The following is a 21,251-nucleotide window of genomic DNA, read 5'->3' as shown; positions in this document are numbered from 1 at the left end:
GGTATAACACTCACTGCACTTGAATATTATGGATTATCAGCAGAAATTTTGGCTTTCCAGAAATATCAGGATCACTAAACAAGATAAATCTATGCCTGCTTTTTAAGTGCAACTGTTAAGCATGCTGTCACCATCAGAGAAACTCACACACTATTACTGAAAGTTCCTCAGACACAGGCAAGAAGTGGCTGTAGATAGATGATTTTTTCCACCAGCAGAAACTGTCGTTTCTGATTACCTAGAGACATCCCATCACTTTATAGAGACACAGTTAGAAAAATGCTGAGTATGAGCTTCTAGTACCGAAAGAATAGATCAAACTGTGGATGTACCAGAGTCTGTTCTGATGTACCTACAGCAATTCCTGAGTGTTCTTGATATAATATCATAATGCTTATGTCCAATAAAGGTATCTTCCTTAAAGTCCTAAACAACTCACTTCTCTGGTAACCCTTTTTCTTTTCTGTTTCAGATGCTGGGTTTATTTTCTGTATTAGAATTTGGTTTTAGTAATGAGAGTAAAACCCATATTTCTTCTGTGTAAAAGTAGCAGTATTCCCTACAATAACTCTGATATAACTACTGATAAATAAATACCTGATTAATGAACATATATTACCTGATCTACTCTCCTTTTCTATCGCTATCTCCCATTATCAACAATAAGAAAGTAGCTGTTGTAGTCAACTCCAGATGATGGAAATTTTGTCTGTTTAGAGAAGAATTTTTTTTGACCATTGATCCAATAAAGAAAATGTGCCTGGAGAACCACATACCTCTAGAGAGACCACTGGAAAAAAATGACTGCAGAAAGGGAAAACAGAGTTGTTGTGTCAGATTAAATCATCTACCTCATTAGATCTAGGGCAGCATTCAGTCTGGCTGAACTGAACTTTCTACCAGGTGCTGAACAATTAATCACCAGAAAAATAGGTCAGATAACTAAAGGAAGAACTCTCCTATAAAAAAAAAATAAAATAACAATGGCTAAAACACAAGAACTTCTCTAAACCTTAAGAATATGTAAAATTATTTGTATTCCTAAAAGACAGATGTTCTAAAGCTGAGGAATATTTTGAGTGAAGGTGGCTGATGGTTAAATCAGCCAGAAAAATACAATAAAAAATTATGAATTCTGTAGGAAGATGAATTAGATAGCCAAAATGTTGCAAGCCTGCAATAAAATGAGAAGCTTTAGTTAAAAACTCATTTTTCTTCTGTGTTATAGTAGCTACATTGCTTATAAATGTGAGAGTAATAGTGAATATATGGAAAAAAGGGGAAGAAGCAAATGAATTGATGCATTTAAAACTTGCATAGGAAACTAATACATTTTTTAAATGTTAATTATAAACTAGTAAGTTTGCAAAAAAGCATTGTATTAATAACTCAGAGTGTATGACTCTATCCATGTATTTCTTTGGCATCCTTTCAATTACAGTATTCATCAACTTCAGTCTCTGTAGATGTAGAACACTAGACACACATTACTATTAAGAGTGACAGTAAGTGTTCAGAAAAGACACTCTTCAGCAGACACCAGCCTGGGAACACCAAGTTTTTCAGCAACAATGGACCAGCCTTCAGAAGATGACTCAGAGATGACAGACTGCTTAAAGCAGGCATCTAAAGGGTGAAGGTACCTATCACAAATTCTCATGGCTAGCAAGTTGCTTTTCTCACCTGACTATTTCTGGGTTTTTTTTTTTAAACTGCATCCATAAATTGGAGCTTCTAGTATGAAAAATGGGAAGAGTTTTCCTCTTATTCATTCTGCCCAGTAGTGGCTTGCTGACCAGTCATGCAGGATGCACAACCTGATGAGATGTCCACATGTGCATACTTCCAAATCAACTACAATACATTCTGCTGTCTACAAATGACTTACTAGTGCTGTTTGAGCTAAATATTTAATCAAGAAAATTGGAGTTCTGTGTTAAAGATTTCTATCGACTGCTCACTCACCCACATATGAGGAGTTGTTTCAACAGCTGTTTAGATTCAATTTACCTTGTAATTTATGAAGAATTAATTGAACAAATTACTTCTAAGGAAAGCCTGAAATTATTAATATTAAAATTTCTATCATATTTTTGTCTTTTGTCCACTGTCATGTCTGCCTAATCATTTCACAAATTGGTCCATGCTTGCTTCCATACTTCACAATTCTTTGCATAACTCTCTTTGACACCCAGACCAAATCTAAGAAAAGAAAAATGGCATAAAAACCCCTTTGTTTATTACATGCTATTTGTAGGATGAAATGCTCATCATTATGAATCTTCAGAAATGAATATTGAGGAAAAGCTTGGCAGAGCACTGCAACAGGCTGCTCAGAGAGTTCATGGAGTCTCCTTCACTGGAAGTGTTCAAAGCATGCCTGGGTGCAATCCCTTGCATTGCTCTACATGAACCTGCTTTAGCAGGGGTTTGGGACCAGATGATCTCCAGAGGTCCCTTCCAACCCAAACATTCTGTAATTCTGTGGTATTACTTCTTTTCCATCCATGAAGAACATTGTGAGGAGGGACATCACTGTGGAAATGTTGACATTCCCAGCAGATCATAGTCTGGATGGAAAAACAGCTCCACAGGCTGCTAGTTTCAGAGCAACCACAAATAACTTCCACTTTGTTTCCAATCATAACCAGTCATATCCTTGTCAAAAACTGTTGTAAATATCACAAGCAACTACCACTGTGTCTGTGGTTTTGCTCTTTTTTCCAGCTGATGAATGGGAAGTTGTTAACAGCCAAGATTACTAAAATGGGATTAGAAGCTGCTTTGACATTTTGGAGGAATTAAGTGTTTCAGTAATTTAGCTCAACTATTACAATTTTAGCTGTAAAGTTCTACTGCTGCCACTGTCAGGACTCCTAAACAAGGATTTTAGATAGATACCAATAACAGAGATATGGAACCCACATTTTACAGTAATCTATATGGCTCCTTCTGAGTCATGTTTCTCTATTAGATGTTCTAACTACTTTAAGAGTATTTCCTAAGAAGCAGGGTATTCCTATTTAAATATTTTTGATCAGTCATATAATTCAGATTTCTTCTCTGAACCTTATTCCTAATGGTGTAGGTTTCAGTGCATACCTTGATGAAGAGGGGTCTATTTTTCAGTTTATTTAATTAATAAGTGATTTAGCTTTTGAAAAGCAATCCAGGTTTCCCACGAAACTTCAGGACAAAGCCATTTAAACTTAGGAATATGTTGATTTCATGATGCTTCAACCTCTCTGTCTCCAACCCTTTACCCAGAAAAACTTTCATACAAGGAAGATATTCACAAAGAAAACCTTTTCCATTTCAAGTTCATATGATCCTTATATATGAAGATCACAAAGTACTTTTCAGAAAAGTACTAAAAATATACTGAGGTCATATAAATCAATATCCTGAGTATGGCATAATCTTAAGATGGTAACCTCTTGTACATATAACTACTCAGTTCTTGTATCTCATCCTACTTATGAATGATTTCAGGAAAAACTTGCCATACAAGAAGAAATAATTTTAAATTGATACCGAGGTGTATCTAGGAACAAACTTTCCTGATTAGGTATCAATGCATTACTCTCCACATCTAATAAATTACTGTTTTAAAAAAAACAGTAAAGTTTATCAAGGAGGACATAACCTAATCTATGGAGAGTTAAATATTTAACTTAGGGACAACGCCTGTGCAATCCACAACCCATGAGAATGAATAAATCTATTCTGCTACTCATCACTTTAGGAGCTATCATACAATTTGAAAACACCTATTTGAAAAATCTTTTATAACAACAGTAAAACCACTCAGCAGTTAAAGGGAACTGGGCAAAACCACAGAAAGCATACTGCAATCTAAGTGAGTGCAATACATCATAAAATAATATTTAACTGAGAGATAAAGTCTCTGCAACCCACAATCTACTGAAGTGTATCAATCTATTCTGCTACTTATCACTTTCAGAGCTTTCATACAATATTAAAAACATCTATTTGAAAATACTTTCTTACAACAACAGAATCATTCAGCAGTTGAAGGCAATAGGACAAAACCATAGAAAGCTTACTCTTATCTGAGTGAGTGCAGCATAAGTATAAGCAAGCATATATAATGTTTACTCTGAAAATACATTATTTTCAAAACGAATGAAATAATTGCAAACTATTATTATCATACACATAATTTGCAGTGAAGAGTCTGAAGAAAGCAGAACATTTCTTGCATTTATGGTAATTATGACACTGAATAGGGTGCTCTTGATTTACATCGTTGCATCCGATTCTTTCAAATTAATGTGGTGTTTCACAAAGTTCAGAATCATGACAATCCAGTGAAAGATAAGTTATCTTCAGGCTTTTGTTACCATGAGAGGGACACAATAGGATTCTGAAACCTCAATCTCTACCAAAGCTTCAGAATGAGTTTTAGCATCCTGCATTGCGTGCACTGTGTTAAAGACAATTACTGACTCTGATCTCCAGGTAGATAAAGGATGTGTTTTATAAACTCTTAAATTGCATGAAGCAAATAGATAGATTTTGTTGGGACATACTAACCTCTGTGGAAAAGAAAGAAGGGATATAACCTACCCAAACCCAGAAAACGACAAATATCTTTATAAGACCCAACATTTTCAGAAAGCTGAGACCAACTTCCTCACTGATTTCTGGAAAAGCACATGCATAGTCTGACCATACTTGTAAAATTTCCTTTTTTTTAACATTCTACTCAAAAACTTCTCTAATATTTGCACAATTTTACAATGTCTGTACTTTTCACTCATGAGTGGAAATGAATAGCCTTGATACTCATTAAAATATTAGATATTTTTTCAATTCTTTAGTAAAAATGTAAATTTTTTTTATTATTATTATTGCAATCAGTTCAGATCTTTAAATCACAAGTTTAAAAAAAAAAAACAGGGAAGAAATCTGCATTGATCCTGAACTAAGAGGAAAAGAAATTCTTCAGTCTGTGAAATTTAGCTAAGGCCCATGAACACACACCATTATTCATATCTGTTACTTGATTCCCATGTAACATGCCTTTTATGCCATCCACAGAAGTAGAACATCACAGAAGAATGGGGCATATATGTCTTCCTGTGGTTTCCTCTAGCTAGCATGCTGGAAACCCGTCCTGCACTAGCTAAGAACAAACTTTAAGACTCTGTGCACACAGACTGCCAGACTTTTGGCCAGTGAGGAAGACAAAAAAGGCAGCTGCACAAGAAACTTATTTCCTACAGAAGTAATACAACCACTGACAGACATCTTCACTATATTTTGAACTGTCGTTCCATTATCAGCTTCTCCAGCCATAGCAACAAGTACAGACAACAATCAGATGATGTATTTTACCAGGGAACCCAAACAGATGTGGCAATCAGACTTGACAGAGCACACCCAAACGTGCCAAACAACCTAAAATGTAAATATAGATTTTTTTTTTTCCAATCTTTGCAGCCTCCAATGCTAGAAATAACTTTTATGTTAACATTTATCATGTTGATTTATCAACATGATAAACTAACTAACTTTAGTTTATTTAATACTAAACACAGCACAAAAGGAAAATCAGAAGTTCATAGATTTAAAGGAATCTCTCTATTATTTAAACTTAATAAAATGTACTCTAACACAATTAAAATATTTATAAAAACGCACTTGATAACACATTTTTGTCATCTCTTCAGGGCTTTAAGATTCTGTAGCAAGATTCTAGCAAGTTCACGCAAGACAGCAACACAGAGAGAGTATCAGCTGAGTAACTTCCTTATTTAAAATCACTTGAAAGGAAGACTATGTTTCTTGAAATGGCTACATAAACAGGACTGGTTTAGACCTTTTCATGGGAGAAAATTTGGCTTATATTCTTACACGGTAACACATGAAACCACAATTAGTCAACAAAGTTCTCCTTTTCATAGGTGTCTGTACACTGTATTCAAATGCCAGCTTACAGGAAGATTTGAGAATACAATATACCTTCAATATTTGAGAAACAGACCACTTAAGACTGTAATCTAATAAAACACTGGGATGCAATGATTGTCATTACATTATCGACCATGCTGCAAGCAGTGTTTTTTTAGTCTAACTCTTCATATGGTAAGAATAACAGCTCTCTTGGAAATAAGGTAAAAATAATCAATATTCCACTATTCAACATGTAAAAAGCACGTTTAAAATAAAGTAAGCTTCTTGGTTTTAATTTTTAGTGCTTTTTAAAGAAACAGTATTGCCAATAGAGGAGGGGATCTGTCTAAGAAAAACAAAGCATCAAGCAATAAAATTTGCACTTGATTGCCCTTAGTGAATGTTCAAGTTTCTTAGTTTGAGTCTGAATATTGCAGTTCTTCCTCAAGCACAGTTTAAAATGTTAACAGTAAATTAAACATTCAACAGGTTTTTAAATACTATAAAAGATATATCTTGATCTTACAACAATTCTACTACAGATGACATTAGCATGAATAAATTACAAAACAATTTTGATTACAAAACAGTTTGAAGGCAATATGACTGTCTATAATCCTCCTAAAATTTGCTCTACCCTCCACTACTTCAAATTTTCAGATTTAAAACAGGAATCAGAGATTCAGACTTTAATACCTAAGTTTATATCGGCAGTTTTCCGGATACCTGTTTATTTTTCCTGCAAAATTAAACCACCACAACCAACATCCACAACAGACAGCCACCGATGTGCACGTCGCTCTCAAGGTGACTCAGGTAGTGCTTTACATCCAGTTTACAGGTGCCTCCTGCCTCGCTGCAAGAGAATAACCAGAACAGAAAAAAAACGAGCCACTGAAAATCACTCCCTTACCTTCTAAACCTGCTTCAATCAGCCCAAACTGTTCCAACACTTTTACAAAAAGCACAATCACGATCAACACCGCTATCATTTCAAGCCCTTCCAAGTTCATGGTGAGTTAGGTCATGGTCTGACCACCGCCACTGAGGAAAGAGTTCTTCTGCCTGGCTTTCTTTGCAAAGCCATTAAACTAGGCGCGGAAGGCTCCTGCGAGGGTAGGGGGCGAGTGGGAGGGGAGCGGCAGGGAGCACATCCCGACTACCCCAGCAGAGGCCAGGAGAGGCGGGCGGATCAGCTCCGGCCTGCCGGCACTGCCCGGCTCGGCACAGCCATGCGGGCAGCGGGGGCCGGGCGCCCGGGACACACCCGGGGTCACCCGGGAAAGGGCCCCGGGCGAGGCGAGCGCTGCGGCCGGCGGCTCCTCGCGGCGGGGGGAGCCTCATCCCGGCGGGGGGAGCCGCTCCCGGGCTGGCGGCGGAGCCCGCGGCAGGCGCGGAGCCGTTGCCGGGGCAACGCGGGCACCGGGGCGGGCCGGGCTCGGGGACAGCACCGCGGAGGCGCCCGGGGCTGGAGCTGCGGTCGGAGCGACACCGCTGCCCTGGGAAGCTGCGGGGACGGGCGGCCGCCGCACCAGTGCCCTCGCCCCACCCAGCCGCGGCTGGCTCCAGTCGGAGGATGGGTCGGTGGGGCACTTGCCAACTTCTCGGTTAGTTTCTCCGGGTAAAACACCTGCCTCGGTACGAGATTCCCGCCTGTTGCATGTAGCAAGTAATACACAACATTGTATATGTAACAGCAAGCCAGGATTCCTTTTGTTGTTGGTTTGTTGGGGCGGGGGGCGTTGTAATTATAGCAAAAAACCCAAAATAAGCTGTCTCAAATTCTTTAAGGCTTATTCCGTGGCTGATTTGAAAAACAAAAATTGAAAAGATAGATTGAGAATCAAAGTGTGAACCATAGAGTGGTTTGTTTTGGAAGGGATCCTAAAGATCGTCTAGTTCCAACCCCCTTGCCATAGGCAAGGGAACACCTTCCACCAGACCAGGTTGCTCAAAGCCCCATCCAACCTGGCTGTGAACACTTCCAGTGATGAGGCAAGAAAAAGGAGAAGCAAGCTCATTATTTTTTATTTTTTCTCACTTCAGTAATATTTGTAAAACTAAGTATTTTCCATGGAAAACATTAACAGTGAAATCCAGGAATACTGACCACAGGACTGAACTGGTATCTTATACCACTAACAGCCACTGGCCTATCTGCAGCAGTCTGCAGTACTGGCATTGTCACATGCAGTGTATTCATGGTTAAGGATTTACTCTTTAAATCCCTTAAAATTTAGCATCTAAGAAGAAATTTACAACAGAAAAACAGCACCTCTATTGCAGCAAAAAATGAGCAGGGGAGCAATTGCAACAAATTTAATCCTGTCTGGTAGAGCACTGTCCTCCTCGTGGTTGAAATCAATTACTGCCAAGGGCTCAGTTTTCTTTCTTTCCTTAGATAAGATTTAAAAAAATTCATTGTGTTATGTGAGAACTGGCAGCAACTTCTAAGTCCCCCAGGTACACTTGCATTGTAACAGGTGTTGTCATTACTGAAAACAGTGGAATGAACTGGGAGTAATGGCACTAAGAGATATAATATAGGTACTTTTTTTTTGTACAGTGGATAGATAAAGCCTTACAGTGTAATGTTCACAGGTCACTGTTCTATGATTTTTGCTCAGGATTGGACTCCCTGAAGCTGCTTAAACTTTTTCTGTCAGAAAATCTGTGTCTCAACACTCCATCCTGAATACTGAATTCATTTCAGTTCTGCAGGCAGCTTTTCCTTGTGAAACTTTGCTCTTATTTGATGCGAACTTTCTCCTTATGTTCTTCTTTTTTTCTCTCATTCATTCTTCGGTCCAAACAAGGCTAAATGTCTTCTCCCTCTAAGCCATCTTATCAATAGCTGTAAGCAAAGTAGGTCCAGCTTTCCTTCAATGTGGAACTGAAATAGACTAATTTATCAGCAACAGAAACATAACATCTGCAATCTTGTATGCCATTACCCAAAAGGTTGATACAAGTTGTGTTTGGGTACATGCAATATCACCACCTGAATAGACATACTCCTTTTCATTAATAGCTTTCATTAATATTGATTGCTGAAAATGTAAAAATGAAAACACTTTTTAAAAGATGTTTTTAAAGGTACTTTTGTGACAGTTCCACTTACTCAGGGCTGAAAGCAGAAAAGGGGAAAGCAGAGCTTGTGGTGGCAGTTCTGCAAAGCTGGCAGCTGCCATTGCCCTGCAAACTGGAATCCCATGGCTGGCAGTGACCAGACAAACACACGTGTCAGGAATCTGCCTCCTCAAGTATCAGCAAAGTGAATAGTTTTTCCCAGAGGTGTAGGTGTACCGAACCTATGGCTAATTATGACTTTTCTTCCAAGACACAGCAGACAAGCACAGAAGAAATGAAGAATTGCTACAGTCTTACAGGTAGATGCCAAAGCACAATAAGAATGATAATCTCTAGGGGAGGCAAGGTTTTTGCAAGAAAGCTGTGACTAAACTTGTGTTCCTCAAGTGCTGTGAACCGGCCATGATAATGCCTTTTTTTTTTTTCTCCTTTTGATGTACCTGTAGGTAATCTACTATGGAGTTTAATACACCTTCCCTCATTAATTTATTGGTTTTGAGAAAAAAAAAAAGGTTTTTATAAAACCTTATAATATTTCTCCTGTAGGAATATAAAATAGCACAAAGCTATCGCTGATCTTCACCTTCCTACCTGCTTAAAAATGGACCTGACTCTGTTGGCAGGTAGGGTTACAAACTGCTTAACATTATTTATCTCTCCAAGTACCTTGCCAAAACCAGTGTTTTGTTGTTTAATTTTTTGCTTTCCATAAAGACAAAAAAAAAGTGATCTTCATTTACCTATACAGTTCTATCAAAACATGACAGGAAGAATTAAGCTAACAACTGAAAGTATTGACACCCTTTTTTTTCCTTGCCTAACTACAGAAGCCATAATATATGGTAGAATTAAGCTTTAAAAAAGTGTACAAGTAGGAATGCAGGAAATAGGAGTGGGAGAAAAGATATTAAATCATAAATTACACATTATAAAGGTGTTCTATTCACAAGAGCATGAAGCCTTGTTTTTCTTATGTGTAACTGCAAATTAAAGGTTTCAGTCTTAAAGTACTATAAATGCTGTCTCCTTTTCATCAAAACATTTTGTAGCATTATATTCTACCGTGAGAGTAAATATATTAAATTGAAGTCACTGGTTATATTTTCAGCTAGTAACATATCTAAATGGTCACTTCTCATCTTGTGATGGAGCTATAAACCACAACACAATGACTCCATTTACTTTACTATGACTAAGATCCTTGATACCATTAATTTTACTGCTATTGCTTAATGCTATATATCATGAAATGTTAATGTTAAAAAAAGACCCAATCCATTTAGACTGAAAAGCAATGAGTTGGTCTACAGATGGAGTCCCAGTAATGGTTATATTTCTTCCTTACACTTCCTTTTCTTAGAGTCTAATATTTATTTGGATGCTGGTAAGCCACTCCCAGATTTTCATCATGGCTTTCAGGAGGACAGTTACTATCCTCTGATATTCCTTACCACCTCTCAAGATAGCTTACAGGAGTCTGGCCTGCAGAAACCAAAATCCATTGGATTTTGCTTAAAACGTTCAGATTAGTGACCTGAGCTAACCTTGATTGCTCTGCATAAAGCAATGGGGGCTGCACACATGCAGTAACAGATTTGGGCAAGGCTATCATTGGTGGGGGAAAGTTATGGATAGAGTTACTTGGTACAGCTGGGTGTAGAAGTCAATACACTGCAAGAGAAACATGAAATGGAAAAATACAAGTGGAAATCCCATGTCATATGTAAAGTCTGAGAACAAAATCTCTAATAGAGGGTACAATTTCTTGATTTTGACTAGGAAAAACTTAAATAATATTTGCCTTTAATGGTAAAAATCATGATGTAAAGCCAGAGCAATCTAATGATGCTTTATAAGTGATGTCCCTCCAATGTATTACAAAGACCAATAATATTTTTGCGTATTTTTAGTAAGAACAGCTTTGAATAATTATTCCAATATCCAATAAAATCATTGCAATATGTATTCCATGTAGATATTTAAAAGAAGTTCATAGTTTTTTAATCTTAAAAGGGGAAAACCCACTCTTTCTTTCCAAAGTAGAAAATGGGCCAGAAAATCTTGATGTATCATATGTTCAAATACTTTATTATCTCAGCAGCTAGCTGTTATTACACTATAGTCTCCCTTTTTCTTGCTCTTAAATTTACTATTAGCAATATAAATTAAGAGAATGAACTAAGACATTACCTTTAGAAATTAAATAAATAAAACATAGTAAATCTTCTAGCTCATCAAATCACTGAGAAAAGCAGGAAAAAGAGACAAACTTGTCTCTTTTAATTTAACACTTCTTCTTAGTAATTATTTAATGAATCTGAAAAAAAGTGACAAAATGCTATGATGCATTCAGCCACTATATATGTTAAAACTGGTAAGGACCAACACCTTGCAACTTTCCCTATAGGCATTAAGCCAGCATGGCTTCCATAGTTTTCCCAGATTAAACACAGCTAAGAAATGATCACAGCAATTAACATCACAGTGTCTTATTTCTACCTTTTCACAACTTTTATCTAAGTTTACATCCTGAACTGTGTCCAATGTTTTTTCAGCTGCCACAGTGCAAGGAGCTGCCACAGTTAAGTCTTGGTGATGCTTATGTCATGACAGAAGATTCCTTCCCTCCCTAAACCAGCAGTTCAGACCCATGGCAACAGGCAGCAATAATTCCATGGGCTCATGGAGGTTTTATCTCACGCAAATTGTCTCCCATGATGTGAGCAGGGCAGGGCATGATGTAGTCATGAAGAAGTTCTGCCTCCTCACAATGGGTGCATAATTAGATGACAATAAAAAATCCTGTGCTTTTACAGAACTGATTGAAATAGAAAAAATTATGTACGACAATTACTCATCAGCAAGCTTTTCAAAGACTGACAGAAAACGTCCTTACATTCCAACTGAGATGTAGTTCCAGATGAAAAGTATACCTGAGGATCTGGATAATATCATAACATCACTCCAGTTTTGGGTTGCTGTAAATGTCAGAAGCAGCACAAAATCTCTCAATATATCACTTATTCTTTATAATCTTCTGAATATTATGTGGGTATTCTGGAGCCCTTAAAATGGAATTATATTTCAAGTTTATCCTTTTCCATGCAATGAAAATATGGCTCCCTGAATCTGGTAGTGTATATTTCTGGAAACGATAACACTAACTGTGACCATGAACTATGTCATTAGAAGATAGAAATTCTCTCATCACATACCATTCTGCTAACTCCATCTTTGCTAGAGATCCTTAAACCTCCTTAAAAAGAAAAAAACTTCAAAAATTTTCAATGCCTTAAAAATGTCAGACGTCTGTATTTTAAAGCTCTCTATGGAAACTGAAGATGAAAAATACTTGGCTGTTGTAATTCCACAGTTGAAGCTGAACTGTTTCTTGTGATTTATTTGTGCTACTTCTTTATTAACAAAGAATTTTCTCGTAAGAAACTTAATGATTTTCAAGTGTTTGCGCTCGAGGGATCATACTGATCATTTTCCAAACCACTGAGAAATTCCTAGACTTTCAAAGTCACATAGAATTACAGGAGAGTTACCAACCATCATTTGTAAAACTCCTATGCATCTTCCACAACGAAATACTAATACAGCCAGCTTAATTTTGATTTTTGAGATAGTCATAGCACGTCAAGCAATGGTGCTTTGTGATACTTGATTTGATTTCTCTGAATAACACAGGGCCACAAAGAGCTCAGCGCTGCACACAGCTGTGGAACACCATAGGTGGTAGCAGGCCTCCAGCAGCTTATTTCACCATGGTTCATCAGGCCTGTTGATACAACATGACCCACATCTCCAGTACATTCAAGACATTGTGTTATTCTGCCAAGGTGTAAGCGTGTGAGTTAACGCTTGTCACATGAGTAGTTTCATTGAAAGATTCCTAGATATGTCAGTCCTGCCGTCTTTTAACCTGGGTATCTCCTCTTACTCATTTTTCCCTTTATACTTAAAATTCTAGTGTGTATTTAATGCCTTCAGAGCAACAGCTCTAAGAGTCAGTGTTTTCTCCCTGTCCAGCAACTAAATCTTTAATGCAGACTTCATGGGTTTGCCTCTCAGCTATTGTGACCTTCTCTTTTCTGTCTTTGTCAAGTGCTCTCTTGCTCCTCTTTATCCACTCAGGATACTGCCACAAAGATGATCTTTCTTGCCTACCACTCCAGTTATTTCAGTCTTCCCTTTACATTTCTAATGGATCTACTTCATCACATGCAAAATACGTGCTGTCACCTTCAAGGCCAGTCCTAACACACTACTGCCATACCTAGTCACTATTGACTTTTAGAGAATATTGAGCTGTTAACCCACCTAAGCAATAATTTCAGCCTTACTAATTCATAAATTAGACCTTATTCATAAGAAATGTTGCTGGCTCTAATACAGCCTCTTAATATTCTGGATGATTATAACCGCATGTGGATGCTGACATTTTTGAAGCCACAGCTATGGACAGATGGATAGAAATTCATGACACAATGTGGTAAAATTTTCATCCAGATAGCAAAGGGAGAAGACACATCATAAATAATCAGAAATATCATTAATAGTTAGAAATACATTGTGTTTTGCTACCTTTTTTGATACATATTATTGGAAAACTGTCAGTCTTTCTGCAGTGAACATTAAGTTGACTTTATCACAAATATGATTAGGAAATTTGTCTGTAGCATCAAAATAAGAGACTGACGGAAGAGTTCCTCCAGTTCAGCTGATGCAGCATGTGGATGTTGGCCAGATTTTCCTTCTAATCCCTTGTTGGTTCATTAGCAGCTCACTGCAGACAAGAGACTTATGCCAATCAACAGTAAAAGTCCCAGGAAAGCCTAGCTCATATGCCCATGGAAAACAACTTGAAAGTTTGGAGAAAGACAGCATTTCTCATAGTTCTGCTTTAAAAAGCCCAAGAACCACAAAACAAGACAGAACCAACAAACTAGGGAAATCTGAAGCCAATGTCTGTAGAACCCTTCAGCCTGACTTAAGCCCTAGAGTGCTGTAAGTCCAAAGAGCCAGCTCCTGCTTTTCCCAGAAGTTTTTATTAAGACAAATGACAGAACAAAAGAATGACATGTTCTTTTTGTTTGTTTGTTTTTCAGACTGTTATACAAAGCTAACCAACATATAAATAAATAAGGCAAGCTGACAAATACACTCAGTTTCCAGTTCTGCCCAATTCACCTACTTGGAGCACTATGAAGGGCCCCAACAAGTTTCTTCCTAACAATTTGACAGTGTTTAAATTTCATTCCTGCAGATCTCTACCATGTATAAATCTGATACAGAGAAATCCATGTGCCTAAGCAAAGGTTGTCTCAATTTTGCTAGGAGTTTTGTTATGGGAGGAGGGTGATGCTAAGCCATCTTATTACAGAGACTCACTGAAGGGTGCATTAGGGTGCCTGAAGAGTTGTGAGGGATTGCACCATTTTTCTCATGGTCAAAAAAACCACTTACAAATAATTATACCAACCATACATTTAATAGTATTTTTTACCTCATCAATAGTCCATGACTATCAATGATTGTTTTAAGCCGTCTGACAAGGATAGATGGATGGCCTTTTTATGTGAACAGCTGTACAGAAACACACACTTGGGTGAGTGGTCTCAGCAGACAGTCTGAACTAGATCAGTTGCATGTGTACTCTTTACAGCACAGATTTGAAGAACATTAGTGCAAAAGTCCAGAAAGACATAAAGCACTGACATTTTTTAATTAAATGAACAGACTATTTCTGTGCATTAAGCACCACCAAGAGTTAGAGACTTTCAGTATTGTTAAACTCAGAAGAAATATTGTTAAATTAATAGGCAGGGAATTCTTGTTATCTAAATTCTTTCTCCCTTGCCTGTCTTTATGCAACATAAATGCCTGCATCACCACTTCCTTCCTCATTACTGCACTATTTTGTTTCCAGTGAATACTTTTCATTATAAAGCAGTGGTTTGCATCTAAAAATATGTGTTTTTACAGATTCATAATTCTATTGGTTCTTTAGTCCTCATTTCTTTAGCCACCTATGCTGTTTTAAAGCTACTTTTGTTTAAATTCATATTTGCTGCACTGGAAAGATTAGGTATTGATTTAAACCTTCTCCACTTCAGTCTGTAAGGTGAACGTGTTTATGTGTGAGCCAATAACTGTCCAAAATGGTGTGAAAATTTCTGGAGCAAAGACAGGCCCAGCAGAGACGCAAAGAGCAAACAAGACACTGAAATTTGTTTATATATTAATTCTTAAATGCATCAAGAGACTGTTGCTCTTTCATTTTAATCTCCTACAAGAATTTCTATAAAAGGACAGGTAATACTTCCTTTGTTTTTATATTCACTGGCAATATATCATGAAGAGAGCTTCGAATGTTCCAGGGAGTTCAGGAATGTAAAACAGTATGAAATATGACATGTAATGCACCTCATTTGTCAACACAAACAAAAAGCAAGTGGGACACATGCAAAGCTTCACTACAGTTAGGTATTTATTTATTCTGCTTTCTCTGAACACCTCATTGGTTATCTGATAGATGGTCCATCCCCACTGAGTAAAAGAGCCCACATTTTCTCCTCATCTGTTGAAAACATAAAAGGGTTTACTCAAGTAGCAAGGTTGAGCACCTTAAGGACAGGCATCAGAGGATGCATGAGGTGCATGATGGCCCAGTAAAAATCTTTCATGCAGTTGTATATCAGTTTACATGACAGAGAAAGGATTAATTTCCACAGGCAGTCAGGTGATTAAAATATTCTGCAGAGTAAAACAAACAAACCAAATTGATTGCTTCCCTTCACATAGAAGATTTAAAAATGTAATTGAAGCAAGTAGACTGTGTCTGTGTTCTCTGTCTTGAAAAGTACTAATGCTAAAATTGTGCTAGATGGGTTAAAACCAAAGCCATTTAAAGACTTCTAGACCAATGTTTTGAGATCACCTGCAAAACCAGTAAACTCTAAAACTAAACAGTACTAAAGGAAGAGCAGTGTGGAAGAAGAAAAAGAGATTCTGAAACACTGTCTTTTCCTCAAACTGGGAACCAGACAAAGTTGAAATGGCATCCTAAGACTGCAACATAGAAATTAATTTTAGAATGTAAATTAGATTCACTCATGAATATAGCCCTGTCAGAGAACAGGAGAACTGTGAAATGAAATATATACATACAACATGGTAGTGGCTGGAGGTAACAGAGATACACATCTTATATTCCCTTTGCATTATCTGTATGCTCCTCCTTTGTAACTTCAGGTTGGGTTTTCTTCCCTCAGAACTATCCCTCTTTTTTTGCACCAGAAGAGAAAACCTGAGCTCCATATTCAAAGCAAACAGCAGGGTCTGGCAAAGGAAGCCCATGGGAGCAGAGGTACTTGTCAGTAGAAAACTTTTCCACAGAAATGCAATGCATCAGCAATACTGATGGCTGGAGGCAGAATCCACCACTTCTTTTCAGTCTTGCTGCATATGAGGAAGGCAGAGCGTAGAAAGATGGCAAGATGAGTTTGCTTCTGTTTCCCAGAATCCACCTGCTCCACAATGTAGGCTACATGACTTCCTCAGGGAAAGTAGGATCCCCACAGTATCCAACTATGTGTATTCCACCTCCCAGGAACAGACTGGGCTCAGGATTTTTCCCATGGTTCTACCTCTAGAAATGTTACAAACCTAAAGCCATGACTTATTGATGCCCGTTTTGAAATCTACCTGACATGGCCTGTGTACTTGGCTATTTAATTGCTGGCAGAGTTTCGGGTCTCTATTTTTGTAGCAATATTTTCATTTCATTACTTGCAGAAGTTTTAATTTCAGAATAATTTTTCTTCATGTTCTCTGGCTTTTTTGTACCCTTGCACTATTTCCTGCTGCCATTGCTGGTCACTAACAGTATGTGTAATTCCATAGCTTTCTCTTTTGAACAAAGTTCTCATTGCTGTCCTTTGTCCCCATCATTAATAATTTGAAATATGAACATCAAATTACAAGGAGAAAGTTTGCTTTTTCCAGGTTCTATTCTGAACTGTTACTACATTAGAGGGTACCTTGCAGTTGACATCCAGATCACTGTATTTTGACAACTCAGTTGTGGGTCAGTGAGTGATCTCAGACCAGTTCTTGATCCATGTCACCATGTATCCAATTAACCACCTCCTTCCATCTCATAGCTCACTGTCAAAGTGAAATATCAATGTAATCTTTTCTGTATTGCCAAGCAATTGGTGGATCAGAAATACTGGTGCAGTGAAACAAAGCATCCTCTTTGAATTTATCAAAATACAGAAACATACATTTACTCGTCAGTGAATAACATATTGGTATGAAATGCTTGTGATGCTCCACCCGTTCAGTATTGGGATTCTGTTCTACTGTCTGTGCTCCACTGTAGTTGCATATATCAGCCTCAATACATGACCTGTGACACCCTAGCAAATATCTTTGCTGTGCTTTTCCACCATGGCCTATTTTAATAGTTCTGTCATTTCTACATAGGTATAATATGCTGATTTTGACTACAAGAAAAACTGAACTTCTATCACAGTTTTTTTTTTCACAGATGCATGTATTTGTCCAGATTGTATCCTTCCTAGGTGGTCTTCCAACATTCTAGTTAAGACTAGAAAGCACAGGATAAAACACTTCTAAGAAGAAAGCCCAGGATGTAGCTTTTTTGATTAATAATATATTTAACCCACCTGGCAACCTCTGCAAACATAATGGAGTAAACTTGTCTGATAAACGGAGGGAAAATACCAAAGAAGTATTTGACGAAACATTCAGAAAGAACCCAGAATCACTTTTAAAACTATGTTATAGTCCCTGTAACTCTATAACTGCTAAGCCATGAATGATAGATACAAAAGTCTGTGGAGTCTTGGAGTATGAACTAGATATTTATGTGTCAGTTCTAACTATTAATTTTGTGATGTCAGAGGAATGCTGATCCTTCTTCTCAATGAGATGTTAATTAATGTACTTAATAGTTGCTTAATAATAATGGCTTTCAAAAGTCATGAATATTAGGCATTTCACAGCTTCTCATTGAAAAAAAAATAAATTAAATGGACAGTAAAGGAACAAAAATTTCGTCATATTACAACCCAATAATTAACAAAGTATGAAAACTTTTGAGATAGGCCTACAATTAAAAATGTTCTTCAGACATGGAAGGTGTTGTGGGTAACCCTACAATTAAAGAAGGTGACATGAGTAACCCAAAACGCCCTTGCATTCCATATCTATCTCTGTTCAAAATTGTTATTGTCTCTTTCAGACTCTGGAAAAGGGGGGAGGGGTGGTACTGCAGGCACTTTAAAGTCTGTTCAGGCAGGCAGCTCATGCCCTTCTGCCATTTGTATTTTTTACCTCTCTGGGCTCTTGGTCTTTGCTTAAGCAGAGCTCTCTGGCCACATGGTTTGGCTCTTGGTTTCTTGCTTTAGGGCCAAGACAGGGCAGGCAGAGGCTTTTCCTTTTTGGGGTCTCTTTTTGTTGTTTTTTCTCACTTGGAGACATTGCAGTTCTCAGGTTTAGCTGCTTGGGCCCCACTCCAGGAGAGAAGATTAGGGCTGCCCCAGCCCAGCTGCCTTGCCTTGCCTGCTCCTGTCATTCTCCTGCCACAAGGAAGGCATTTCACCAGCTGAGAAGATGAGCAGAGCACAGAGGGGCGGGGGGAAGGACTGACATCATCCTTCCCTTTGTCCTTTGAAGCACACACTTGGCTGAGTAGCATCATCCTGGTGTACCTGGTGGTTTTGGGTGTCTCTGTTCCGGGGAGTCTGAGAGATTCAGCAGTTTTATATGTGGTGGTTATTTGCTGTTACCTCTTGGCTGTTGCTGTTCCTTCTAATAGTAAACTTATTTCTTCACTGACATCTACTGGTATTTGTTCCTTATTGGTGGAAAGGAATTGGTTGAACCTATAAAGAGAGGCAACTCAGTCCAGAGTTCTCCTTTAAATTGTCTTAAACTAAGACAAGATTATCAGACTGTCCTTGCTTTGGTTTTTTTCACTCATATGAGGAGAATTTTCAATGATCCAGAATAAATTCTGAGACATTTTGAAAAACTGCACAATTTGCAGAGTCGTTCCTCATTCTGATGACTTGGTGAAACTTGTTCTGTGCATGAAGCTTTGACTCTGTCCTATTCTCCAATCACTACTTCATGTTGCAAAAGTAGTGGAAGTGTCAAGCTAAAGATTTAATATAATAATTATCTGAAACTAGAGCCATATTTTAGTAATCACTATCAGAGGTGCTGCTGAGAGTTAAATTCATACAGAACTTACACTTCAAGTTCCAAAAATGGGATCACTGAAGCTGAATGAATCCACAGAAAACATGGCCTATACAAGAGAACAATAACAAACACCCCCCCCATATTTGCTTTTGATATAGAAGACTTAAAATATGGCTAGCAAAAAAATGTTCTGAGGGTAGCATCAACTAAAAGAAATTTTCAAAGAATTTTTTTCAAAGAATGCAGACCCAGTTGTACAATTTTAAAAGATCTCAGAAATCCACCTATTCCAGTCCCTTGCATTGCAATTTACGGAAAATTTTAATTTTTTATTTAAAATGAAAGAAATAAATTTTAAAAATTAGAGCACACCCCCCTGAACTCTAATACTTTATCATTCTCTAGAAGCTGAACTCAACCCCAACCCAGTGTTTTCCCCAATATATTTTTCTTCTATTTGATCCCACTTATTCTTGTCTATTCATACATCTCTGTAAACCAGTTTCTCACAGAAGATGATCTGGGGTAAAAAATTTAAACTGAAGCTACTAGAATTCTTTGAAGCAATCACTTAATTTTCATACTTTCATATTATCCTACTTCTGATGCTCTGGTACATTTATATTTTTTTAACTAGAAAACTGAATATATAAATGTTCTTGCTATTTTTAAAACAGGTTTTTTAAAATGGAAAACAAAACTAACATAAAAAGTTTGGGAAATGCATTTTCCTAACATAAAAATATAGAATTTCAGAACCATCCAGAATAAATTCTAAATTATTCCACAGCTGTGGGAAACCTAACTGTCATTCAAACTAACTACTGACTACATTGCTTTTATGATGTACTCTTTAATCTATTTTTCCTGGTTTTGGTTAAGAGCTTCCCTAGGCATCGACTGTGCTCTTAAATACATTCAGAATGTCATCCCAGGTGTATGATATCCTAACTGATGTTAATAAAATAAAACAAAACATCTAAGCTTTATATTTAAGTGGAACATGATTGAAGTGAAAAATCTGGTGGGCATATGATTTCTCTTTAGTTGGGAAAGCATTGAATACCACTTTTTCTATAAACTCATTTGGCCCCTCAAATTAAGATCAGCTTCAGCCAGAAAAATTATCCAAGGTGTACAGTGTTTAATGGAGGTCAGCATATATCCCAGACTCATGTGAACACATATTATGGTCATGTTCACTGAAAAAAAAAAAAAAAAAGCAGTGTCTGGAGACTCGCAGTCTGTTTGTCCATTGCACTGGGAAAGAAAGTCCCATCAGGAACCCTGCAAATACCAAGAATGTCTGCACAATGGTTTTGTTCTTCAAGCACTGAACTGAAAGATAAATGAAATTAGGTGTAGTCATAGAGTTCCTGACTTGCTAAAACAATTACATTTTCTTAATAAATATAAATTTATATTGTTAACTCAAGACAAGCTATTGCTCTTAGTATGAAAAAAAATTAGCATTAATATGCCAGTTTTGGCTGGACAGTTAACATAGTCTGTATATATGTTTAAGACAAGATCCATTTCAGCAAATTTTGATCAAAAAAATGTATTTCTGACCTCAGGAACTCTTCTGGAGAAATTCATAATCCCAGCAGATAAACTGCTTTGTACAGAGGGAGCTGCTGCCAAATATTCAACATATAAATTATGCTGTTCTTGAATGTGTTGATCCCCTGGCAGAGACGAGCCCTAAATAAGTGTCTCATTGCATGTTAACAGTTCATGTGGCTGGCTTTCAATCCTGTGTAATTTACTGAACACTAGAGAGCTTTATTACAAGGTTCAGGAAAATTAAATAAAGTTGAGTACAAATGAAGCATGGGTCATCCATGAGCAGAATTCAAAGGGATGCTGGAAAGCAGGATAGCATCTGTTACAGGATCCAAAAAGACAGATGGATTTCCAGTGCATCTGTTTGTAGAAAATAAAATGTTTTGGCTGAGGTCTGGCTGTGTTTTGTTAGAAAATAAGAAAGATGTCCTAAT

General features: G+C 37.4%; 1 protein-coding gene across 6 annotated transcripts in view; it reads right to left on the bottom strand.

Annotated features, from left to right (window-relative positions):
- The window catches only part of KCNIP4 (potassium voltage-gated channel interacting protein 4), a gene marked incomplete at both ends in the record, with an annotated part of 401,165 nt that overhangs the window by 176,705 nt on the left and 203,209 nt on the right, over positions 1 to 21,251 (bottom strand). For 2 of the 6 annotated variants that reach the window (XM_082281887.1, XM_082281891.1), the window contains one exon: positions 6,833 to 6,932. The exons of the other annotated variants lie outside the window; for them this stretch is intronic. In XM_082281887.1, coding sequence (XP_082138013.1) covers positions 6,833 to 6,932 — 100 coding nt within the window. Of the gene's footprint in view, positions 1 to 6,832; positions 6,933 to 21,251 lie in introns of those variants that run through there. 6 annotated transcript variants of the gene reach the window in all.

This window comes from Coloeus monedula (genome assembly GCF_965178545.1).
Source record: "Coloeus monedula genome assembly, chromosome: 5".
Classification (NCBI taxonomy): Eukaryota; Metazoa; Chordata; class Aves; order Passeriformes; family Corvidae; genus Coloeus; species Coloeus monedula.
The sequence above is the reverse complement of the archived record's forward strand: the minus strand, read 5'-3'. Positions and strand labels throughout refer to the sequence as shown.